General features: G+C 41.0%; 2 protein-coding genes across 3 annotated transcripts; both read left to right on the top strand.

The window, feature by feature from the left end:
* Window positions 1-5,259: 5,259 nt before the first annotated feature.
* Window positions 5,260-17,317, top strand: sapcd2 (suppressor APC domain containing 2). Of its 2 annotated transcripts, none has more exons than XM_040156523.1 (6): window positions 5,260-6,258; window positions 9,977-10,110; window positions 13,875-14,021; window positions 14,980-15,081; window positions 15,952-16,068; window positions 16,163-17,317. In XM_040156523.1, exons 1-6 carry the CDS (start codon window positions 5,469-5,471, stop codon window positions 16,289-16,291), a joined length of 1,419 nt encoding a protein of 472 aa, XP_040012457.1. In that variant the 5' UTR covers window positions 5,260-5,468; the 3' UTR covers window positions 16,292-17,317. The 2 variants fall into 2 exon arrangements, with proteins under 2 accessions (XP_040012457.1, XP_040012456.1); XM_040156522.1 differs by having other exon boundaries at window positions 15,949-16,068.
* A 5,033-nt stretch (window positions 17,318-22,350) lies between these two features.
* On the top strand, window positions 22,351-23,241 carry LOC120806696 (proteinase-activated receptor 3). Its single transcript, XM_040158073.1, has one exon. It carries the CDS (start codon window positions 22,351-22,353, stop codon window positions 23,239-23,241), a length of 891 nt encoding a protein of 296 aa, XP_040014007.1.
* Window positions 23,242-24,146: the final 905 nt, after the last annotated feature.

Below are 24,146 nucleotides of genomic sequence, written 5' to 3'. Positions count from 1 at the left end.
TACAATCCGGTATTATTATTTGGACGTGTTTATTTGACACGTGACAGAATTAACGCTGCACTACCGAAACCAGACATTAGCAGTCACTGTGTACCTCATGGGATTTGCAGAGTTGTGTATTTCAGACCGTTGTGGGTCAACCAACCCAGTAAATGATCGGTCTCTATCTTGAAGCGTATGATCTAAATTACACATCAATATTTTTAGTCGTGTATGCCTTGGACTCAAGGGGGGCAAATCATGGTGGAAAGATTCATCTTTTAAAATAAAATACACATTCTTAGCTATGAAATAAAATGCTCAGGGCAGCAGTGTAATCCACACAAAAACATTTACTGTTGTTGCTTTTAGCCACTGTATGTTTATTCACCAGTCTTCCCTTCAATGATGTCTCAATGAACCCTGTATTATCTCAAGATGAGTAAAACAATCCTGTTCGGAATTATATCAGCGTAACATCTTTTCAAAACGTAAATTTCATGAGATTTAGGGGTTGATTTTAGAAGTAATAAGAGCATGAGCAATAGATTTGGAAAGCAAAGAGGGGAGAAGAGAAATGCAGAATTCATTGCAAATTCAGTATTTAGGAACGGAGAAGAGGAGACAATTGTGGAGAGAACTAAAACTGACATTTGTATCATTTTAACTGTCCTGGGGGTTTCCAGATATACTTCATTCTGGTAATGGCTGTCTTCTAATGATTTTATTTTATACTATTCAGGTGTGTAAGCAATTGCAAGCCCACTGTTTTTTGTCCTTAATTTTTTATTATTTAAAGAATAGTTGTTATAATAAAAAATATACAGTACTAAAAAAAACAAAAAAACATCATCATACTGTATACATATAATGAATATTTAAACATGTAGCCCGAGAATGAATACACTAATTGTGAGCTGCTTTGGACACAAGCAAGTGTCGAATGAATGTAATGTAGTATATTTTGTCCGTAGTAATGCCTATATATACAGTATAAAGAAGTAACACAATGATCCCTCCTCCCCTCAAAGACACCCACATGTTTGTGTTTTTGACTAAACAAAGATGGAAAGTAGGACAACATATGAAAGAGAATGAGTACTGAGCAGCTATCAGAGTGGCGCAGGTGCTCCAGCCTAAATACATAGTAACAGATTAAAAGCTTAATGTGAATATATATCTCAAAATCATTACCGTATTTTCATACATGATAATATACTCACTGACAAGAGGCAGAAAGCAAGATATTCATATCTCCCGGGTAGACATATACTGTACCACCTATTCTGCCACCTAAACTGGTTTTGATTGAGCAAATATAAGCCCACAAAAGGCCAAAAATATAAGTATGGGCATGAGCGTATTTGCACACCGCTCCATAGACACATGCAAAAACCAGCTACATACATGTGTGTGTGACAGGGAGGGGAGCACTGCTGATCCTGCCTTGCCAAGTAACCAGATTCAGAGGTATTACCATTTTGAACATCTGCCATACTTGTGGAAATATACCAGCACTGGAGACGGTTACCACATAGACATGGATAATGGTGAGCCTATCCAGGTGCAGCACTGCGTCCCCGCCGCAATGACAGATGCTATCAATTGTATGTGATTTTCTGGTGCTCGGAAACATCTCTAAGTAAATAAGATCTTTCATTTTTGAAGTTTTGAATCCAATTGTGAAAATCTCTTTAAAAAATACAGTCATTTTGTGGTGGTAATCATGTCCACAAAAGAAAAAAGTGAACATGATAACATTCTGTTATTTGCATAGCTTTACAGTAGTTTGTATAGTAAGGTGTCCGGAACATAAATTCTGCACCATGCAGTGCAGGCCTTTGAAACAATAGAGTCTTTCAAGCATACTTCTACGCCTCAAGTGAATGGAGCGACCAAAGTCCAGGCGTTTGATTCATGGAGAGCTCGCCAAAGAAATTCTAAGAGCTGAAAACACGAGCTCACGCTGGTGGAGGGGAGAACATGTTTGAGAAGGGAAAAGAGAAAACGCCTGGATGGAGGAGTCTCATTCTAAAGGCAATCTGAATAAGGGAAGATTTTGGCTTTGGTTTAATATTCTTTTTTTCTCTCCATCTCTGTGCAGTCTGATTTCCACCCCCACTCTCGCTTCCCCTCGCTCTCGTCCTCCCACTGACTGTAATTCAAATCTGATTTAACACCACCAAGATTTGAAGGTTTTGAAGTCTCTTTCTGCGTCTCTCTCCGTCCAAAAAACAGGCTTGATGAATTGAATAAGCTCTCAAATCCTTTGTCACATGCACACTGAGAGGGCTGACGGAAAAGACTTAGAGAAACGGAGAGCAAACAGGAGATAATGAGGGGAAAAGACTGCGTAGGCGTTACATGACAGGACTGACTGGCCAGTGGAGCTGAAGATCTGTCCATTAACTAAAACCAACAGTGGTGTGGACTAGCCTACTGGGACAATTGGCAACCACTTGGCATGGTTAATAAATCCTACAGAGAGAGAGAGAGTATGTGTGTGTGTGTGTGTGTGTGTGTGTGTGTGTGTGTGTGTGTGTGTGTGTGTGTGTGTGTGTGTGTGTGTGTGTGTGTGTGAGTGTGTGAGTGTCTGGCTGTTTTGTGCAGCAGCAGCACTGCATGTGCGTGACAACATGAGAAAGAGAGACCAGGAGAGCAGGGGTGAGAGCTCAGTTGTCAGACTCTGTGAGTCGAGCGATCCCACTGATCTGAGCTGCGACTGGACAGTGGGTGTGTCTCCTTCTCCTCTTTCTTTCACTGTCTGCCTTTCTTTGGTTATATAACGATGGAGCCTGAAATGCTGAAGAAGTCCAAAAAAAAAAAAGAAATGCCCCATAATAAACACAATTTCCAACATTTCTGCAGCCCCAAGTGGAAAAACCAAAACCAATTCTGAGCAAAATCTATACTCTGAAACTGTAATATATCTGACCTGATGTGTAGCTTGGAGTCATAATCAATTCCCCACAAATTAATGTGTGAACAAGAACAACTGGTGTGTGATTAATTGTCAGAGGGATGGGGATATGTTTGCTCTAAGGGGATTTATTGATTTTGCGCCCTATCTTTCAGGCTCTGCACTGTACATGTGCCAAACATAACACGGAAAATATGCGATTCACTATCTGGTCTGACAGGAAAAATAACTGAACGGTACGCACTGAGCAGGCAAATTACAGGAAGTCCTTTGTGACAGTGTGACATCATCCTCACCATTCACCACTGCTAAAGTTTTTGCACATGATGATGGGATGAGAGTTCATGTCTGGGCAGGTCAGAGATAAAGATGGGTCTATGCAGAGACTGAGAGTTTCTCTGTGTGACTCATCGCCAAAAGAAGAAAAACAGAAAAAGTCTCACTGATGTGCCAGACTTTGACTGTGTGAAAGCTGGATTTACGTTGTGTGCAAGGAGTGAGGGCAGATTGTCAGTCTGACTGGGAGATGATCTCGATATACTGTTTATCACATAATGTAAAATTAAAAAACTGAAGTATGATGAAAGGGTATTTGAGTGGTAAAGAAACACAGTTAACACTTTACTTTGATAGGATTAGTTGTTGTCTTTGTTGTCACTTGATATTAGCCTCATTTGGGGTCGGGGCTATTCCGTTAAAGTTTGACCAAATCGATAATTAATTTTATGCGAATAAAGTCCCATAAAATTAATTAAAAATATACAATAGCGTCTTAACCTTCAATCTCAGAGATCTCAGAGTCATACAAGTAATTTATGTATGAGAAAATATTGCCCATGGAAGATTATTTCAATTCTAGTATATGATGTATATGAAATTTTTTTGGCTTAAAAGCAAGAATATGTATAAATTGCTAATTCTGACTGTACACAAGATGCACAATTTTCTATTTACTGTCATTGCACCTCCATAAAAATCAGTGTTCTTGATATGACAAAGTGACATAAATACCTGAACGACATGATGCCCTGTAGGACAATAACCATATAATAAATTCCACCTCGTGGACCTTCTTGTTCGTTTTTTTGAGGGAGGTGGAGGTGGCCAGGGAGGTGCTGAACAGTTTGAAGTTTTTGGCTTTATAAGCCAAGCCACAAGGTTTATCAGCTTCACAATAATACAGCTTCTTAAAAGTATATTAGTATTGTCAAAATGTACTTAAAATATCAAAAGTAACAGTACTTGTTATGCAGGATGGTTCTATCAGTGTTATATTATTATATTATTGTATTTGATGTGTATATTTAAGCAGAACTTTAATGTCGTAGTTGGTCGAGGTGGAACTAATTTTAACTCTGTGATAAACTGTTGGGTAGTTTATTCTACCAATACATCCTATTTTATTAACTGATCATATGCTTGTATGCAAAATCTTAAGATGATAGGTAACTATAGCTGTTACATAAATGTTGTGGAGTAAAAAGTACAACATTTGCCTTTAAATTTAATGGAGTTAGGGCTGCAACTAAGGATTCATTTCATTATCAATACATCTGGCAATTATTTCCTTTCATTATTGATCGATTGTTCAGTGTATAAAATGCCAGGGTTATTTTTATAACTGGACACAGAAAAAGTTAAAGCAATGAGATAAAAAATGCTTTACAACAAATCATCAATAGTTATGGTATGGAAACTAGATTTTGACACAGGACCACAAGATGGGAGACCCGTCAGGGCTGATATTGTCCTTCAGTGGTGCAAATTTCTAACAAGTTTGAGATCAGTTAAATTTGTGTTTGAAATTAAATCAAATTTCTAGACCCAAATGATATGGAGGGAACCTGGGCGCCTTGGGCCCCTGGGCAGTTGACTACATGCTAATCTAACCTTGCATTAGAAAGAGATCCCTTGGTGGCCAGTGTGAACAGGGGGAATGATGACAGCAGGCGCAACCTCTTTCCATGATACACAAGTGCGCCTGAGTGTTGTTTTAAGCTAGACTTGAAAAATTGTGAACCTTTCCTTTAATCACACAGTTAAAAACTTAAAGGTGAAACAAAAGGCTTCTGTTCCCCATGAGGACTGTGTGTGTTATTGGGCGGGGCGGTAAGGTGATAGTTTACCCAGCTCTTTCTGATCAAGAGGAGGGGGTATATAATAATATCCAGGCTCTATGAATAACGTCTCTGCCGCGTCGGTAATAACAAAAGCACAACTCAAACTGGAGCTTACCCCTGGCCTGCGCCAATGAGCGACGCGCTCGTGCACACCGCGGCCAATGGCCGGGCCCCGGGACGCTCGCGCGCAGCCGTTTGAAGGGGCGGTGCTCGGCGGAAAGAGGAAAGTTATGGCCCAGAGAGCGGCGGAGTGTCAGTGGAAGGTGGACTCCCGAGGCGGTAAAATAGATTTCAGGCTCAAAAATCATCTCAAGACATGTCTTTCGCTCTTCGCTGAACGGCAGCTCCCGGTGTTGCTCGGTATGCTCGGTTGCGCGTCTAAGTAAAGTTCGCCGACTTGCGTTGGTGTGTTTTTGATTGATTGGTCAGCGGAGATTATCGACACCTCCATGGCTCTGATAACGAGCGACCGGGGCTGCAAACCGAACGGGACGTCGGCGATCTACGGCAGAGTGGGGCCGAGGAAGGGAGTGTTTCAAGACAAGGCGGAGGGCCTCAAAACTGCCAAAATGCAGCCAAAGGACACCGAGTATTCAACAGATGGCCTGCCCAAAGCCTTCCTACACAGCCTGAGGACCCTGTTTGACATTTTGGATGATGGTGGACGGGGCTACGTCCACATCTCGGAGATCGAGAGCCGCTGGCAGGGCGCAGACACACGGGACCTGCCCGGCGGGGTGCTGGGCGGTCTCAGGAGGGTCACCCCCCCACACGGCTGCCTCACCTTTGAGCGGTTCGTCGCGGGGCTGCGGTACTCCATGCTCCACCCGGAGAACACCTCCCGCCTCAAGGCCCAGGCTGCCGTGCACCCGCAGCAGGCTCCGAAGCAGCCACAGAAGCCCGCCCCGCTGGCCGCATGTAGCGGCGGGACCCGGGTTGAGAACAAGGTCCGGCCGCTGGGACCGAGCAACGTGACCAACACCCAGCAGCACAGGGCGTCCTCTATCCAGAGCGGGGCCAGGCTGGAGGAGGGGTCCGGGTACACCGCGTGTGGACCGGCGAGGTACAGCGCGGGCTACGAGAGGTCCGGGCGCAGTTTGGAGCGGATTCCCGTCGCTCCAGAGGGAGGGTGTTACAGGACCGATCCGGGCCATGCCACTAAAACGACACAGCCCCAGCAGAGCCGCGTCAGGTCCATTGAGTCGCTGGCTCTGGAGTCACCTCAGCTCCAAGGACCAAGTAAGTGGCACCATGAAAACCATTACTGAATAGTTAAAAATCGTATTTGTGAAAGTGCATTTTGGTTGGGGGGTGGGTGGGGGACAGTTCAGTGAGTCTAATTAAATTTCTATGTTATACAATAGGATTGATTTTTGAAAAATAAATCCATCAGAATTTCCCAAAGCCCAAGATGAAGTCTCTGAATAGTTTGTTTTGTCTGATCAAAAGTCAAATATATTAAAATTACAATGATATAAAAACAGAAAACAGCACGTTACCACATCTGAGAAGCTTTAACCAGAGATAATTTTGACATTTGAGATGTAAATGATTAGAAAGAAATAATGTCAAGTCATTTTTTTTTGTTGATTTAGAATAATTGATTATTATCTCCAGCACAACTCTTTGTCAAAGGTTCATGCAAGATGCTTCTGTCAGTTGCATCCGCATCGCAGTACTCCCCATCCACTTTACGGATTCCTAATCAAGCCACTCCGTCTCTTTGTGCCTCAGTTTGCATTTGCTCCTTTTGCTGCCGACTTGAAACAAAAAACAAAATCTTATCTGGACACCAAACAATGTGCTTGAGGATGTGAGTCAGAAACGGAGCTAATGCGTCCCTGTATACCTACCGCGGCACAGAACAGAATACACTTGAGACTAAATTCCCATGGGCAAGCCATTTGACTGCATGCATAACTGAGCTGATATGTCCACTGCAGTCTTGCCAGCTTCGATCTCATATAATAATTTAATTGGATGCAGTGATCCATGTAGTACATACAAGTGCACAATGTCTGCATGGTGCTTGCGTATCAGTATCTGTCATTCAGAGAGAGTCTTACAGAAAAATGGTTACTTCAAAAGGGAGTCTTAATCTTAGCCTTAATCTCAGAAGAGCTCAACAACAGTCATCGTTGGGTTTTGACAGCACACTTCTCAGCCATCGCTATTATGTCACAGCTCAAACAGGCTTGTTTAAGGGCCTTTGCTACAAAGATGGGTTGCCAGTTGAATAATTGCTGTTGTTAACCCCAGGACAGGTCAGAGATCATGTCAGAAATTCCTGTAGAGCTTTATCCACCTTGATTGTTTGGCTTGTGGAGGGAGGGCAGAGTTATCCCTGCCCTGGCCCTCTGACTGGGGAACAGGTGATGGTCAGTTGTCTGCGTGTTCATGTGTTCACTTTTTCCATGGTGTGCTGGATGTAGGTTGGAGGAGCTGCTGCAGCCGCTGTTCATTATTTTGTTTATATATACAGGCTCTCTCTCTCTCTCTCTTTCTCTCTCTCTCTCTCTCTCTCTCTCTCTCTCTCTCTCTCTCTCACACACACACTCAGCTATGTGGGCTTTCACTGCTTACACCACTTGCGCTAAGAAGAGTGTTGTGTTCTCAAATAGTTACACAGATGGATAGATAGACAGATACAGTAGACGGGCAGGTACAAAAGCAGCTGTTTGTGGTTTAGGCTAGGGCTCTTAAATTCAATTAAGGGTAAAATTTTATTCTTGCAGAATGCATACATATTTATTAGTGCCTTTCCAACTTTGTGGCAGCAGTCTGGGAAGGCGCTTTTTTGTTTCAACATGACAGTGCCCTTGTGCACAAAGCGAGGTCTTTTAAAGATGTGGTTTTCTGAATTTGGTTTTGAAGAACTTGAGCGGTTTCTGGGATGAATTGCAGCGACTGCAAGCCAGGCCTTATCACGCAACATCAGTGGCCGACGTCACTAATGCTCTCATGTCTGAATGCTAGCAAATCCCTGCAGCAAGGTTCCAAAATCTTGTGGAGGGACTTGAAAGAGGAATCCATGGATGTTGTGGCTGCATATTAATGCCTATAGTTTTGTAATGAAATGTTCAGTATTCACATGTTGGGTGTAATGTGTGGGTGTCCGCATACTTTTGTCCATTTGGTGCAGTGCGAAAGACAGACCAGCCGTGTGCATGCTTTAATCTCTCATATGCAGCCAAACCCTGCTGGATTAGGCCAGATTACATCAGAAAGGCCAGGGCACAATGAATCACTGCAGCAGTGAAAACCTCCCCAACACATTGGTAATCACAACAAATTCTTGACTTTCTCTCTCTCTTGTTTTTGGGAAAGGTGAGTAGGGATGGTATGCAGTTACGCCTAAAAATCTGACAATGATACTACGGAAAAATACCACAGAAGAACAGCCACAAGTTTTCACTCTCAATTCGGACATCTTGGAAACAGCCTGCACTTCATCAGACCTGCATGTGTTTTAACTCTGATAGCAAACCCTCAGAAACACAGAAAAATGTACAAACTCAACACATACAGGAGCAGAGCAGAGGTTTAGGGAGAGTTGAGGGAGAAGCGAGCAGGGAAACTGTGTTATACGTTATCTTTGGAATAACTGAAAATGGTGCAAAAGTGGAGTTTCACAGTTGGTTGTTGGACACAATGGCTGTCAAAACAATCTCACCAGAAGGTCCATTTAGTAGTTCTGGAACTTTCAAACATATCGCATGGTCTGCATCAGATGACGTGGCATGCTCAATTGTCTGCCCAAAAAAGTATAAAATGTTAAAGTCAGTTTCACATCTTGACCACCTGTTTCGACTAAAGTGAACAAAAGTGTCAAACCCTAGTTTGACCCAGTAATCAGCAGATAAAATCCCTCTTTCTTCGTCTGTCTCCTGATCACACCTTAACCTTTTGCCTAAAAAATCTTAAAATGGTATTAACTATCACTTATCGTCCATCTAACTTGCCAGTATTGAAAATCCTGACCGTGTTTTTTAATGTCCTCCTTTTAGATTTTCTCAATAGCATTACTTCAGGGAGGTTATCCAGTGTTGTTGATTTCAGAGATATTATCTCTACATTGTGTTTTATAGCCCCGAACTCAGATACATATTTCCTTCTGCTCCACTGAATTCCCCCTCAGTCAAGTAATAAAACAAGGGACCACAATTAGTTGAACATTAAAACAAAAATGAAGGTTTAATGAAGTCTTTTCACATCACTGTTTTTGCTACATTTATCATCGCTGTGCTGAGTTCAGTATGCACCATGCAATAAAGTCCTCCAGCCTTGTTGATACTAGAAACATTTGCAGAGTACAGCTCCCCCCTGTGGTGTACACTGGCAACCCAAATGCATTCACAGGTCAAATTAATGTTTCTTTTCTCTGTGGTTTTCTTGGTCTTCTCCATCATTGTTTGTCTATAGATGTGGAAGTGTTTTGCTCAGTAAAATTTAATATCACGTTTGCTTGATCAGGGACTGACTGACTGGTTCTGAACAATATGCAATTCATTTGCGTTGTTGCTGAGTCAGAATTTTCAGACTCACCTGGATTACATACCTGGAATGAAAGTTTGGCTGTTTGAGCGAGACATAATTCAACATACTTTATGTGATATTAATTATTGTGTGTGGCATGTGTCATTGCATCCGTCCTGTGAAAACACTCGTGCAAACACTCTTAAAAACATTCTTTAACCACTATTGCTCCTTTGCGATTACAGTTGTACTTAGTGGTTAGAAGTATGTTTGTTTTATTCCAGCACATATATTTGAATAATAATTACAGTGAGGCATATTTTCAAACATTTCCATGAAGAATTGTGTTTTTTCCCCCCATACTGTTATCACAGTTATGTGCAGCAGACGACAAACAAAACTGCAGTAACTACAGAGTGCCTTCCAGACAACAGCGTTGTGTTGAAATTGATTTAAATGGGTCTGTTTCACATTTGTCTAGGTGTCGTGAAATCAGGTTTACCGAGATCCCAGAGCGAATCAGCAACAGGATTTACTGGTGGCTCCAGGCGACACGGGCGGAGTCGGGAAGAGCAGAGACGACATACAATATCCAATGGAGTGGATTACGGAATGGTTGGTACACTTATTCTCTCTCTCTCTCTCTCTCTCAGTCACACTCGCACTCACACACTCACACACACACACACACACCCACACACACACACCCCCACACACACACACTGACTCGAGAAATTACAATGAGCATGTTTGACTACTTTCAGACAGAACAATTAATAGATAAATCAAGAAAATAACTGTCAGATTAATTGATAATGAAAATCAAGCTCAGATGTGTTGCTGAATCTGATATTTAAGACATTACTGTAGCTTGGAAACATGTCTTTTCACTTTTGGTCTACATTTGCCCAAACTCCCAGCACTATGTGTACATGTTAATTTCAACAAAACGTATGGTAGCAATCAGCCGGTATTGGTTCTATTTCTGTCCGCTGTGTTAGAATTCTGCCCAAAACTGATTATTTTTATTATTGAATAATCTGTTGATTACTTCATCAATTAACAAATTTTCACATTTGCTGAGCTAGATCAAGCAAATATTTTGAAATTTTCCTTGATAAATGACTTAAACACTTACTTAAATATAGCAACAATTTTGATAATCTATTAAAAGTTTCAAGCAAAAATGCCCCAAATGTTCTGGTTCTAGCTTCTTAAAGGCGAGGATTTGCTGCTTTTCTTTGTCTTATATGGTTTTAATTTGAATAACTTTGGGTTTTGGATTGTTGGTCGGACAAAACACAATTGAATTTAGACTTAACTTGTGGCTCTCAGCTACTGTTCTGGACATTTTTCAGTATTTTCTGGCATTTCTTAGCCTGGTAGGTTCATCGTTATTGACAGTAGTCTTTAGATGCTTCGCCCCAGCTGTTTAAAACTGACAAAATGTTACAACCAAGGTGTGAAGTGAGACACATAAGTAGCTTTTAGATGTTTTTTGCTGTGGTATTTATTATCATTTTAGTTGTGTTGAGTTGGGTGAAAGCAGAGGATCATTGGTAAAGACTTTGATATAGACAGAGGTCTGCTTGGACTTAAAACGTTGATGATTTGAAGTGTGATTGGATATAATGGTGATAGAGGCTTTTAAAGATATGTACTGTAGATCATAAAATAGTTTATTTTCTGTAGAAAAGTAAATAGTTGAAACGGGAATATAGAAAGAAAATGTGGAGAAAAAAAAAAAGGAAAGAAGTTTTTTCCAGTGCAGGGTCTTCTCCATTTCACTTTCTATTGGCCCCCCACATTCCCCTCCCATCCCTTTCGCCCCCTGCCTCCCCCCTCACTCTGCCCCTCCCACCTCCAGTCCGGAGCTCATGCCTCCTCTCACTCTGTGTCTCTCCCCCTGCCTCACCATTTCTCATTCTCTCCGGCTCGCCTCCTCTCCCTCCTTCTCTCCCTGTTTGTGTCGCCGTCTCCGTCTTTTTTCCCCTTGGCCTCTGTGTCTGGAGAGGCTGATTGACCGACTCCCCCTCCTTCTCCCTCCCTCCCTGCCCCTCTCCTCCTCCCCCTCCCCTCTGTCCCTCCCACCCAGGCCGACTTGGCCCACAGCTGCCCTGATGGTAATGAGCCGGGTTGGGCCCAGGGGCCTGGTAGAAGTAGAGGACCCGCTTGGCCGGCCCGGCCCAGCCTGGACGGCTGTGTGGGCTGCCTACACCACTGTCTTCATCCCCCTCAGCAGTAGCCTCTACAGCAGCAAGGCCCTGCACTTTTTCCTCTGGGTGAGTAGGGTGAGAGGGAGAGAAGGACAGGGAGGGAGAGGGAGAGATGTTTGTCGAGGATAGGGGAAATTAAAGTTGGTCTTTGAAATGGTTCTGTAATGAGTCTATTTCAGGGTTTGAAGATGTGCAGCGAGTTATTTTGGTATTTAATTGTGACAGTTAAGGCAAATAAAAAGTTGTGATCAAGTTCAGGAGCTGGGAATTCAGTGTGTGTATCCATCACAATACGAAAGACTATTTATCTGCGCCTGTTTTAAGGGACTTTGGGATGTGTTTGTTGTTTTTTGTTTTATATTATTGTAAGTTGAATATCTTTGGATTTTGAATTGTTTGTTAGACAAAACACGCAATATGAAGAATTTGATCTTTCATAGTTTTCTAACATTTCTTATGATTAATTGACCTAATCGAAAAAGTAACTGACAGATCAAAAATGAAACCAAATCTTTTCTTCTTTCGGTGACTCAGGGTCTTTTTGTTAGCTGTAATCTGTTTAAGTGTTGTAGAGCTTCAGGGTGTGGATAGTGCTGAAAGGAGTATTCAATTAGTCGACTAATCGACATCAAGCAAAAATACCAGACATTTCCAAGTTTTATTTTTTTAAATGTGTAGATTTGCTTATTATTATTATTATGATTATTATTTTTTATTGTTGGGTAGACAAAACAAACAAATTTCAAGACTTCACTTTGGCATTTCTCACTGTTTTTATAACATTTTATAGACTAAACAACCGATTAATCTATGTAAATATTTGTTATTTGCAGCCCTAAACTGTTTAACGGACTTTGGGATTGTTTTGTTGCTTCTGACCTGCTGTTGTACAGTGGAGCCTCAAGGTTTGGACCAATCTGTTTCCTGCTGCTTTGTAGATGAAGTTTGAAAGGCTGTTATGTTGTTCTTTGTGTGCAGCTTGTGCAATGGTTGTCATGTTATTGTACATGCGTTGCTGTGTGTATTGATGCCCATTCATTCAGCGAGCAGAGAGCACACAAACATACATTCACAGACTTTTCCATAACCCTTCAGCGATTTTTTTTTTTCTTTGCTTTGCTCCCTCCCTCTGTGTATTTTCTCTTCTTCTGCTCCCTTTCTTTTTCTTTCTTTCTTTTTCTAAAGGTGGGTTTTCCTGCCTGTGGCCCACTGCACATTCATGCAGCCTGACACTAGGTCATGCTTCATGCTAGACACGGACCCCATACCCCCTCCTCTGCCCCTAGAACCCCCCACCCTCCCTTCTTCTGTGTACGCTCTTTGTCGTCAGGCTTTTTAGGGAAAGACCACAAGTATGTTAAACAGGATTTGCTTTTGGTCTCTTAAATCTGTCGTCCTCTGTTAATTTACATTTGCAACATGTGTCCTGGTGTATGAGCGCTGATCAGTGGAATGTACTGAGCTACACAGGGGACGGAGGGATGGAGCGCTGGGTGGATAGAAAGATGACACACCAGGTGGCTGAATGCCAGCAATGAGGCCTGCACTGTGGCAGTGTGCCGCATGGACAGCCTGGTCAGCACAACTCAATGCAGCCTTGCTGGGGTACACACACACAGACACACACACACACACACACACACACAGACACACACACAGCTCCCTCTTTTTCCTTCACATACACACACACATATGCACACTAGGGTGGCCATAGTTGAAGTGGGTCCGATGTTTACCCTATTCTTAGGTTGCTGCGCAGTTGCCATGACGCTGGACTGATTGCTCCTCTAAACATTGTTCAGGATGGGAGAGAGTCCGGCACAATTGGTATGGCGCCATTGTCTCCACCAGCACAAAAGAGTTTGCTGCAGATGCCCTTGTGAAAACATGGGAGTTTGTCTACCACGCAGACTGCCCAGCAGCCCAAAATTAATGATAAGATTTAATCTGGGCAGCACCCTGAAAGCTCTCTTAGTGATGGCATGGGAAATATGAAAATTATATGTTCTCTTTCCACTGGGTCTCTGTGAAATCGGGTTTGTTGTTGTCTGTTCATAATTGCATTTTTTTGTCTGTCCTCTTCCTCCATTTCACCTCTTTCCTCTCCCCTCTTTTCACTCTCCTTCAACATACCATCCTTTTTGTAACTTTCACCTCACACAGTTGAAGCAAATGAAAGAGCTGGAGCAGGAGAAGGACTCGCTGCTGGCGGGCCTGGAAGTGGTGGAGCGGGCCCGAGACTGGTACCAGGGCCAAATCCACAATGTCACAGAGAGACAGCGGCATGTCGGCCAGAGCTCCCACTGCACGGTCAGTTCAAACACTGGTCTAAGACTTTTAAAGCTAAAAGGCTATTGTAGATACCACCTGTTGTATGTTGTTGTTTGGTGAAGTTTAAAAAAAAAAAAAAAAAAAAATTATCGATACAACACAAACAATAAACAATACAATCAACATCTAGTATACAGTCTGTATAAATCTATAAATATATAAATCTGTTGGGCGAGATTTATAGTTTGATCTGAACATAAACACTAAGTATACTAAGAGTATGGTGTCAGTCATTCAGAGAATTTAAAGAGTTTTACAGAGTTTTCTTTTTAATTTCATGTCCAGCTGTCAAACAGGGTAAAAACCACTTGTGGTAGAGGAGGAGACATTTTTCGTCCCACAGTGTATACTGGAGGTTGCAGAAGAATATGTTCTCAAGTATAGAAGAAAATATTTTTGTGTTCTTTCCGTGTTCTCCCTTAGGCTGTTCATTAATTTGATTTAACTTGTTTGATTGCTTAAAAAACAAAGAGGGAAAAGATTGATATATATAACGTTAACTTTACTCCTGTTCACGTCCTGTCATGGAAATAGTATTTATATATATATATATATATATATATATATATATATATATATGATTATATATATTCAAGTATTTGATTGTTTGGGCTCCCCCTCTTCCCACTGACTGTCCAAACTTTTTAAATGCCTTCAGTTCAGGTTGTCATTTTCACAAAGGTATTCTGGGAAATGTAGGAAATTGCTAACTGTATAGCTGGATGAGACAGGTTAAAGGGAGCTTAGGTACACCTGACAAAGTAAAGTACCAGCCAGTTTTATTTTATGTTTTCGTCTGTTTTCGTCTGAGTCATGTAACTTTTTCTCAAACACTTTGCAAATACCTCCTCCTTAATTACTACTTCAAATTGATCTCCTCAGACCTTTAACTACTTTGTTGAATTCATTTTGTGATTTCTGTGTTCTCTCTTCCTAGGATTTCTTCACAGAAGCCAATCAGAGTCGCATGAATGTTCTCATTCCCAAACTGCAAGAAGTCAACCACTGCCTTAATGACCTTATTTCCTGCACTGGGATGGTGAGTGTTAACTGCTCGTAGACATTTTAACTTTCTTCTGGTTACACTGGGGTTTATGTTAGGTCAAGCATTCCTCAATGATACGTATATGCAATCTAAATATACTTTTGATACTTTTTCGCTGTGAAACTGGGACTTTTGGCGTTGAGGTTACCTGCTATAAATCTAAGCTTACCACCGCCGTCTCTGTGAACAAGCAAGCGGCACATGCTTTAAAGTCACCTTTCAAGTCTGCATGGGCTGAATGTTTGAAACGCAAGAGACAGAGCTTGGGTGAAGCATCACCTTAAGAGTTCAGGTGCTCAGAATTAGAAGGTGGGTTTTTTTTCCAGAAAAACACTCGCTACTTGTTCAGGGCGGTCGCTACGTGTTAAATCCATAAAAAATGTAAAATTATATTACAAAAACTCCAACAACAATCAACAAAAGTGAGCTTATATTTCATGTAATTATCATTGTTTTATCAGATGGCCTATTTATTTTTTTTAAATTTCTTATGAAAACTATTATATTATAGTTTGTTAGATTTAAGGAAGATTTGAAGCCAGAATTATGATGTAAAAATGTGGACAGTGCTTAGTCCTACTCAAAACATGTCTGTAGAGGGCTACAAGAGGAATTCTTCCTTTTTTGTTATTGGAAAGTTTGTCTGACCCAAAGCTGAATGCAGTAAATGTTCCTCAAAATAGCGTTTCAAGGAAATCCCTGCCTGAACCTGAAACAGACAAAGCGGGTTAGTGGACGCTGGTTTTATTAAACATGTAAACTTGACACGCCATGACAAACCAACTTCTGGAAAAAATGATATATAACAGTAAATCTTGGGAGCTGATTTTCGTTTAACACTAGATCCTCTCCGTTTCCCAGCAGTCATTTCCTTCCAGCGGTGCTCAGTCTGCAGCGCTCTCGGCAACCTCCCAGCTTCCAGCTCCAGCTCCTCCACAAGCCATCCAGAGACTGAAGGACCAGAACCGACTTCTCACACAGGTTCAACACAGTCTACAAACTGCCAATAGATAGAAGTCACCCTAGCATTTAGGAGTATGTGTGAAACTCACTCCATTTCCCTTTTTTCATCAAGGAGGTGACGGAGAAGAGCGAGCGCATCGCCCAACTGGAACAGGAGAAATCGGCCTTGATAAAACAGCTTTTTGAGGCTCGAGCCCGCAGCGCACAAGACACCAGCACCATGGATTCCACCTTCATCTGAAAACAATTCCACTCCAGCCAACACCATAACATCCCCGTGTTTCCTGCAAACATCATGACATAATCTGCACTGGTCTGGAGCAATCTTTTGTAAGACTGACGCTGACTCTTTGTTTACCCAACTGACCACTCGTGGCAGTGACGCACCTTTAGCCATGACACGCCAAAACCCTCGACTGCAACATGTCATCACTCCACCCCAAACCCAACCACGCACTACCTAGACGTGAACGCTCCCGAATGACTTGATCCAAGAGTCGAAAGGCTCTTTTACTTGCTGCCTTCACATTCCCTGCATAAGCACTCCCACCAAGCTGAAAAGACTGGAACACTGTCAACAAGCGAGTCGGGGCTCGTGAGATCCCATTTCTCCCTTTCTTGCAGCAACTGCAAGATCCTAGCTCCCACTCCCAGAGACAGTTGTTTTACTTCTGCTGCTTGATTGCACAGGCAGGATTAAAAACAAACTTTAACTTAGCGGTCCAAAAATCAATTTGACAGTAAGGGGAATGGTTTCTGTTGGAATAAAATGCCATATTCTTACAGTTTAATATGAAAACAAATCAGCTGCATCTGCTTGCTGTGATCTATCAATTACATTTTTGTTTAAATCTTTTAAGTTTGGTACTTTGATTTCAGTCATCATGAGATAAACTTTACCCTTGTCTTTCAGTATTTCCTTCCTTTCAATGTAAATTTCTAATAATGTTTACCTGACATTCGCTTTCTCGTTTTGGTTTATAATTTCAAACACTGAGAGAGAGGAATGGTTGAGAAGAACGGTTTTTACTGTATTTTATCGTAGCATGTTAAATGTTAAGACCTTTCATGAATTTTGAGATGTTTTTGTTTTTTTTAAAGATTGAAACGAGATGGGAGGACAGTTTACAAGCCAACGAGGTGTCGTGGTAGAAATGGATGAGAGAAGTTTGCACGTAGAAGAGAGCTGATTAGGACAAACATGGTAGACGGTGAACGTGTCGGAGTTGGGAGATGTTCTGATGTCATGTCAGAAACAAAAAAAAAAGACAAAAAAAATCATCACTTTGGCTACCTAGTGCTACATCCCCTCTGTCTTTACAGTGGATTATTTGCATGGGTCATATTTTCAGTTCTAAAATATTTATCTTCTAAAGAGATTTCTTTTTGAGACCTGGAGATTAAACGTTAGCACAGATGTAAAAACCCATCTTGTCCTTGTAAGCCAGGATCAGCCTGGTAACCATTGACTGTAGACTAAACTGAAAAAAGCAATTAGCCATCCACAAGTTTACAAGAGAAATATTTAGTTAATGGGTGGCGGTAGGAAAAAAAAAAACATTGTAGTTTTATAATGAATCTGTACGGTACTGCTGGGATGTCTGCACATAACATAGTTAATTACCGTTGATGTTTGTTTCCCACTTGTTTGATTGTATGTCTCTTGCTGCTCAGACTACATTATGTGTGACTGAAACTCTTCCCTCTGCTTTCTATTGAGAGTACTCAGCCTTCGGATGAAATGTACAAAATAAATAAGACCAAACAAAGCCTTGTGGTTCTTTGCAGTGTCTTTTTTTAAATCACGTTCTTTGCAATGCTGCACTTCCTATTTTTCAGTGTGTACATTAAAGATATTTTCATATTTCTCTTCTTTCCGTTTGCAGACATCTTATAAGAATTAAATGATTTATTCTATCCTCCAGGCTTGTTTTCTTTGAAAAAATAATAGCAATAAAATAATTATTTTTTTAATATATTTTGTACAGATGTCTTATATATCAGTTTTAACCAACAGATCTCTTTGGGCTCAACATGTATAGTATATCATTGCCTGAGATAAGCAACTTACTTCTCTCATTCTGTTTTTTTTTTTTTTTTTTTTTTGCTCCCACATTGTGATGTACGTGACTGGTTATGTGCTGTGTTAAAGTTAAAGTGGTATATGCGTGTCGTTTGACACTAGCGTTTTCACATTACACTTTACTTTATCCCCCTATTTAGCATTTATAAGCAGTAAATTAACAGTTAAGAAATGGTTTATAACACAGTTGCAAGCAGATATGTTTTTATTAATGTATTTGTCAACAACCGTTACTCCTCCTGTGGAGACTGCTGTATAAATATGGAGGACCGAAACTGCAAAAATCCAAAATAATTAAATAAATAGTATAAATAATATATAATATATTATTATGGTTATATGCTGCTTAAAAATGGGATTAAAGTGTTACCAACGCTTCTCTGTGCCCACCTTAAATCTGAAGTGTACATTTGATCGTGAGTTTGTGATATCACAGCTAGTTGGAGGGTCAGGCCTGGTCCAATGTGTGACTTAAACAAAGACATTGTGGAAACTTTAAACCTCCAGTGCACACTGACTGACTGAGACTGGACTCTTTGCTGAAGTAGGAGACATCTTGTGTCCTGCAGTCAATATCTGATATATCTGATACTCATAGATTTTGGATTTTTAAGTGAGGGATAAAGAACATTAAATATTCATGACTAAATAAGCAACATTTCATGTAAAAGTCTGGACAACTTGAAATCGTCAGACTTGACTGACAGTGACCAAACAACTCAGGTACCCTCATCAGACTCTGACTCGCCGATCCTGATTGGTGCAAATGTCATTGTTTTGATTGATATATTGCTTTAATACTAACCTGTGCTCGAGAGCACACGACATCGCCATTTTCCCATCTGTGTCCCACCCACTTCAGAACCTTAAAAAGGGCACAGACAAAAACATAATTACAAACAAACTATAGAGAAAATAGGTTTTCAGGGCCTTTAAGAATTTGTTCATTGAACGTTTTTGAGAAGAAACCCCATCAGACATAAACTATTATTCAAAGCAAAGTATTTTTACATGTTTTGAAACATGTCTGGAGGTGACCTTTAACTTCAGCAGGCTTCTCTGTAGCCTCATAATCAGGAAGAACCCAAATGGTATTTGGAAATGTTGACTCTGTTTTTAAATCCCTCCCCAAAATCTAATTTTGAAAATCTCACAGATAAGTTTGTATTCTCTGTTATCAGTTGTTATCAGTTGTTATCAGTTGAGTAACTAGTGTTGTTTTATGGTTTGAACGTTTGTGCTTATTTATGCTCAGTAAATATAGTTTTTATAGTTTTCTCATTTGGATATTTGTACAACAGACTGTTTTTTTATGCAGGACAATGAACTAACAAGGTTCTCCATAATAAAAAAAAAACTATTTTAATATTTTTTCTAAATAAATGCATTTTACTAATCTGCAAATATCATCTTCATTCAAAATATCCGGCGATGTGAAATTACAACTTCAACAAACTTGAATGATCTCTGAAACGGGCCTGTTAGGACAAAACGCAGCTGTGTGCTGCTGCAGACAGCTGCGTTTCTGCTCTGCTATGGAATTTAGCAAACCTGCGAGACCCTTCTATAGGAGGGAAACATATACATATGAGGGATATATCCTGGGAGCCTGACACCAATAATACAAACAGGTTCAGAGAGAGAGATAACCTGTATGACATGAGATAACCTGTGATGAAGTGAATGATAAAACAAACAACGGGCCTTTCCTGTCACATGTTCACACACTAAAATATATGGGTTGTGTTAACATTATTTTATGATGTTTTAGTCACCACACAGACTGTAGAATGAGTCTGATCTACACAGCCGTCTTTTCACTGTCTAAATAATAGGACTAAAAGGTCAAACTTTACCTGAGAGGTCATTCTGCGACCCTCAAAAATGGCAGCTTATGTGTGTCTGATATAACCAGCCTGACACAAAGAAAAACACAGTAATATCCAGGCTGTAAGTGTGAAATATAATGAAGTGATCAGTAGTTTTCAGTCCTTGTTCTGCATTTTGGGCGGAGTACAATCCCACCGACAGACATCGCACCTCGGAACATGTCAGCCTCACGTAACATATTACACATTGTTACTCTGAATTGAATCAGAAGTGATTTTCTGAACTGTTGCATCAGTTGTTTACTGCCCATTTTCCGTCAGGCACCATTGGTTTGTTGCATCACTGCCAATCGGTGTGAATGGATGACGGCTTGCCACAACACTGTTGGATTGGATGATCAGATGGAGCAGGATCCCGGAAGTGTTGTGTCATTTTCCAAAAGATATTTTCCGTTCATTTTAAGGTGAGGGCTCACTGTTTGCTCACACTGGGACAGACGTACGCAGGAGTCACAAGGATTAGGTTTAAATACAAACAATACAGTTTTATACACTGTAAGTGTTCTCTGTATTGGGTGACTTATGCATTCCTCCAGCCGGGTGTTTTACAGTCTATCTGAAAAGGAAATGGGCTGGGGAGTCTGCAGAGTCAGTGTGATAGTCAATCTTTGACAGCTGAGGGCAAAGGAGATCATTTCAGTAGAAGGTCAAGTGCCAGACAAAGGTAAGAGGCTTCATTTACCATACAAAACTACATAGAACTTAGACTTACTTTTTTTGCTGTTGTATTCTTACTGGAGTTTACTGTATCCTTAATTACGTTTAATCAGTTTGTGAAGCTTTTTTTCTAATGGACGGTATTTCAGGGGAAGTGTATTATGTAAAATAAAGGTGGTATGTCTGATAAGATTTCACTTCCACTCTAGTGCTGGTACTCAGAGCCAGTGCCTCCTTATTAACGGTGTATGTAGCAAAATTCAATGACTGGTGCTTTTATACATTATCTCTTCTGTACTGGGGACCGGTGATTATTCCATAAAAATCACTAGTCATCTATGGTAGATAATTGATGATCATGCACGCAGAACATGTTCGTTTCACCTTAGAAACTATTATATACTGATATATATTAAACAGACCGTTTTGAAATTAAATGTTAGGGGAACCGAAGAGACGAACACCGATCACATCACAATACGACACCAACATGGTTACACTAAATCAAGCATCAAATTATATAGCACTCCAAACATACAAAAATGATTCCCAACCTTTTTGGCCTGTAACCCCATAAAATGGCGCAATGTCCACTTGTCATCCCTCATCACAGGAGTGCAGTGTGTCTTTTCTTTTATAAACTATATGAGAAAAAAGCATTTTTAAGGAAAGTCACACTCATCAAACAAAGGTGCTCTTTGGAGTCACAACAAATTCAAAAAAGAAAAAAATCGAGGGAATGCTGAATCCTGGATTTCATAAAAAAAACCTTTTAATGTTACATCACAGACATGAATTTCAACTAAAAGCTTTCATAAGGGTGTTGAAGTAAAATGTGAACACGGACACGCAAATGTTAAAGCCCCCTTTCGGCCTTGCAGGTTTAAGGTGCTGACCATTCAACCACAATATCCTCAGTTTGAGTCCAGCCAGGGACCTTTGTTTCCCGTCCCTCCGTCTCGCTCTCCCTTCGTTTGCTGGCACCTCTTGACTATTGACACTCTAATTGAGGCAATAAAATGCCTCCGCCAAAAAAGGACAAATGCCAAGTGTCAGTCACGCAACATGGCTTTTTATCCTCATTATCGATTAATCCACCCATTATTTTTCTGCTTAATTATTAGTTGCATAGTGCATGTAATGTCAAAAAAAGGGAAAAAAAAGAATATCACAGTGAAATATGACAATAAAATCAACTCGTGAGAAGCTGAAACCCAAGAAAAACCTTGAAGAACGACTGTAATTACATATTGAAATAGGTGTCTATAGTTGTTTTTATGCCTGCCGACTAATCGTTCCATCAGCTAATTGTTTCAACATTATTATCCATGTTTATATCAATTAAGCAAATTATTACTGTAGAAGCTGGATGATGCAGCAAAAAATTGTGTAATAGCTTACACACATTGTGTTTGGACAATGCCACAACAAAGTGCATCAATTTCCCCACCACCTCACAACACGGGTGTGTTTGATGTTGTACCATTGTAAAGTAAGCCCTGTGTATTCTGAAATGGCACTCTGACACTGACTATCATGCCTGGGCTTTCCTAAAACCGTGTGAGTTTGTCTATTGTCTCTAACAACAGAACCTGATATGTGTTTTTTCTGACAGATCTCTGTTCCTCTGGCTGGTGTCCTCTGACGACCTCGCTCGCTGATCAGGCTGCCATGGAGGCTTCCTACGTCAATTCCTCTGTGCTCTTCGTCTCTCACAGACCCCTCAACTACACCTTCGGTGAGAAGACGGTGTACGAGCGCTGCAGAGACATGCCCGCTGTTCTCATTTGGTACCTGTGCCTGCAGTTTATCAACATGTTCCTGGGCATCCCGGCCAACCTCGTGGTGCTGTGGCTCATCCACAAGAACAAGGGCGACTCCTCCACCTCAGATATCTTCATTCTTCATCTGGCAGTTTTAGACGTACTCTTCTGTCTCATCCCTCCACTGGAGCTGGCCAACATCGTCTTCATCAACAACAGCAGTTCCTGGAACGTGCTGTACTTCTTCTATGGCACTAAAGACTTCTCGCCACTCTTCCTTTCCTGCATCTGCCTGGACCGTTATGTAGCTGTAGTCCACCCCATCACCTTCACCAAGCTGAAGGACCGCAAGCACAGAGCAGTCCTGGCCATGGGGGTCTGGGTGATCATTCTGGCCTATGCTGCTGCTAAATGTGCAGGCAACATTACCAACTTTGAGAAGGTCTTCACGGCGATGATCCTTGCAGCATTCGCCTTCATGGTCTTTTGCAACATTGTGATTCTTTGGGCGCTGCGGCAGTCTGGGCCCGGTAAAGACGAGATGCACCCTGTGAAGAAGAGAGCCTTCAAAATGGTCCTCATTATCCTGGCCATCATAGTGTTCAACTACTTCCCACCTGTGGCATTGTTCCCCTTCCAGGACTACTTCTCTCCTGACGTGTTTTTTTGCTACATTCACTATGTCGCCTTTGGCTTGATGGACTTCAGCAGCACCATTCAGCCTATGCTCTACCTCACCAAGGAAAAGCTGCGATTGAGCCTCAGCTGTTGTAAGACCAGCACGACTCATATACAATAGGGATACAAGTTTTCTATTTGTTTGTATGTGTTGAAAGTTGAATTGATGTAGTGAAATACAAGAGAATAGGTTATGTCCTTGCTTGATCAGATACTGAAAAATGGTAATTAATAAAAGATGTACTGTGCAGTGGTCCCTAGGTTCTGGGTCATCCAAAGGAAGACTCCAAAGACTGCAGATTTTGTCTGTTACAATGACTCTACTTTGATTGTTAGAGTATGCAAAAAACTTAATCAACAGCAACGTACCAATAAGATTCATGGATTTCTAAAAAATCTGTGCAGAAAACTGTTTTCCCCAAATCACAAAGAAAGCATACTTTCTAAGCCAACTCCGCCTTTTCCACAGTATTTTTTTCAATTTTCAGACAAAGCAATTCATTCATTAAATAATCGACAAATTAATTGATAATGAAAATAATCAGTAGTTGCCTTAAAATATGCCTTGTGTCATGGATGAACTGGCCCTTTAAAGTGCCTTTCAGTAATACATATTTAAACCTCAGGGACCTGCAACCTCAGAAAGTTTCATAATGCTAATGAGATTACTTTTAACATGTAACATTCTTGTCTGTCACAGCATCCTCTTTTGTTCACCTGTGAAAATACAAAAAAATACAGCATCGAAGAGCTTTAACAGTGCTGAAACATGATGGATCATCGGAGCATTAAAAAAATATATCTCTAACTGCCGTGACTTTAGATTTATGTATGGACTAGACACATTCTGGCCGTAAAGTGTCCTCTGCGGCGAGAAACTAAAACCCCTGTGCCCACGTGTCTGTGTGTGTGTGTGTGTGTGTGTGTGTGAAGTAAGCACGCTCAGTTTTTTTACTTTATGCTTCAGGGGATAAAGGCTGGGACCACTGCATTATGCACAGGCACATATGTACGGTATATACTGTT

Source organism: Xiphias gladius, chromosome 20, assembly GCF_016859285.1.
Source record: "Xiphias gladius isolate SHS-SW01 ecotype Sanya breed wild chromosome 20, ASM1685928v1, whole genome shotgun sequence".
Classification (NCBI taxonomy): Eukaryota; Metazoa; Chordata; class Actinopteri; order Istiophoriformes; family Xiphiidae; genus Xiphias; species Xiphias gladius.
This window is presented reverse-complemented; position numbering and strand designations above follow the sequence as displayed.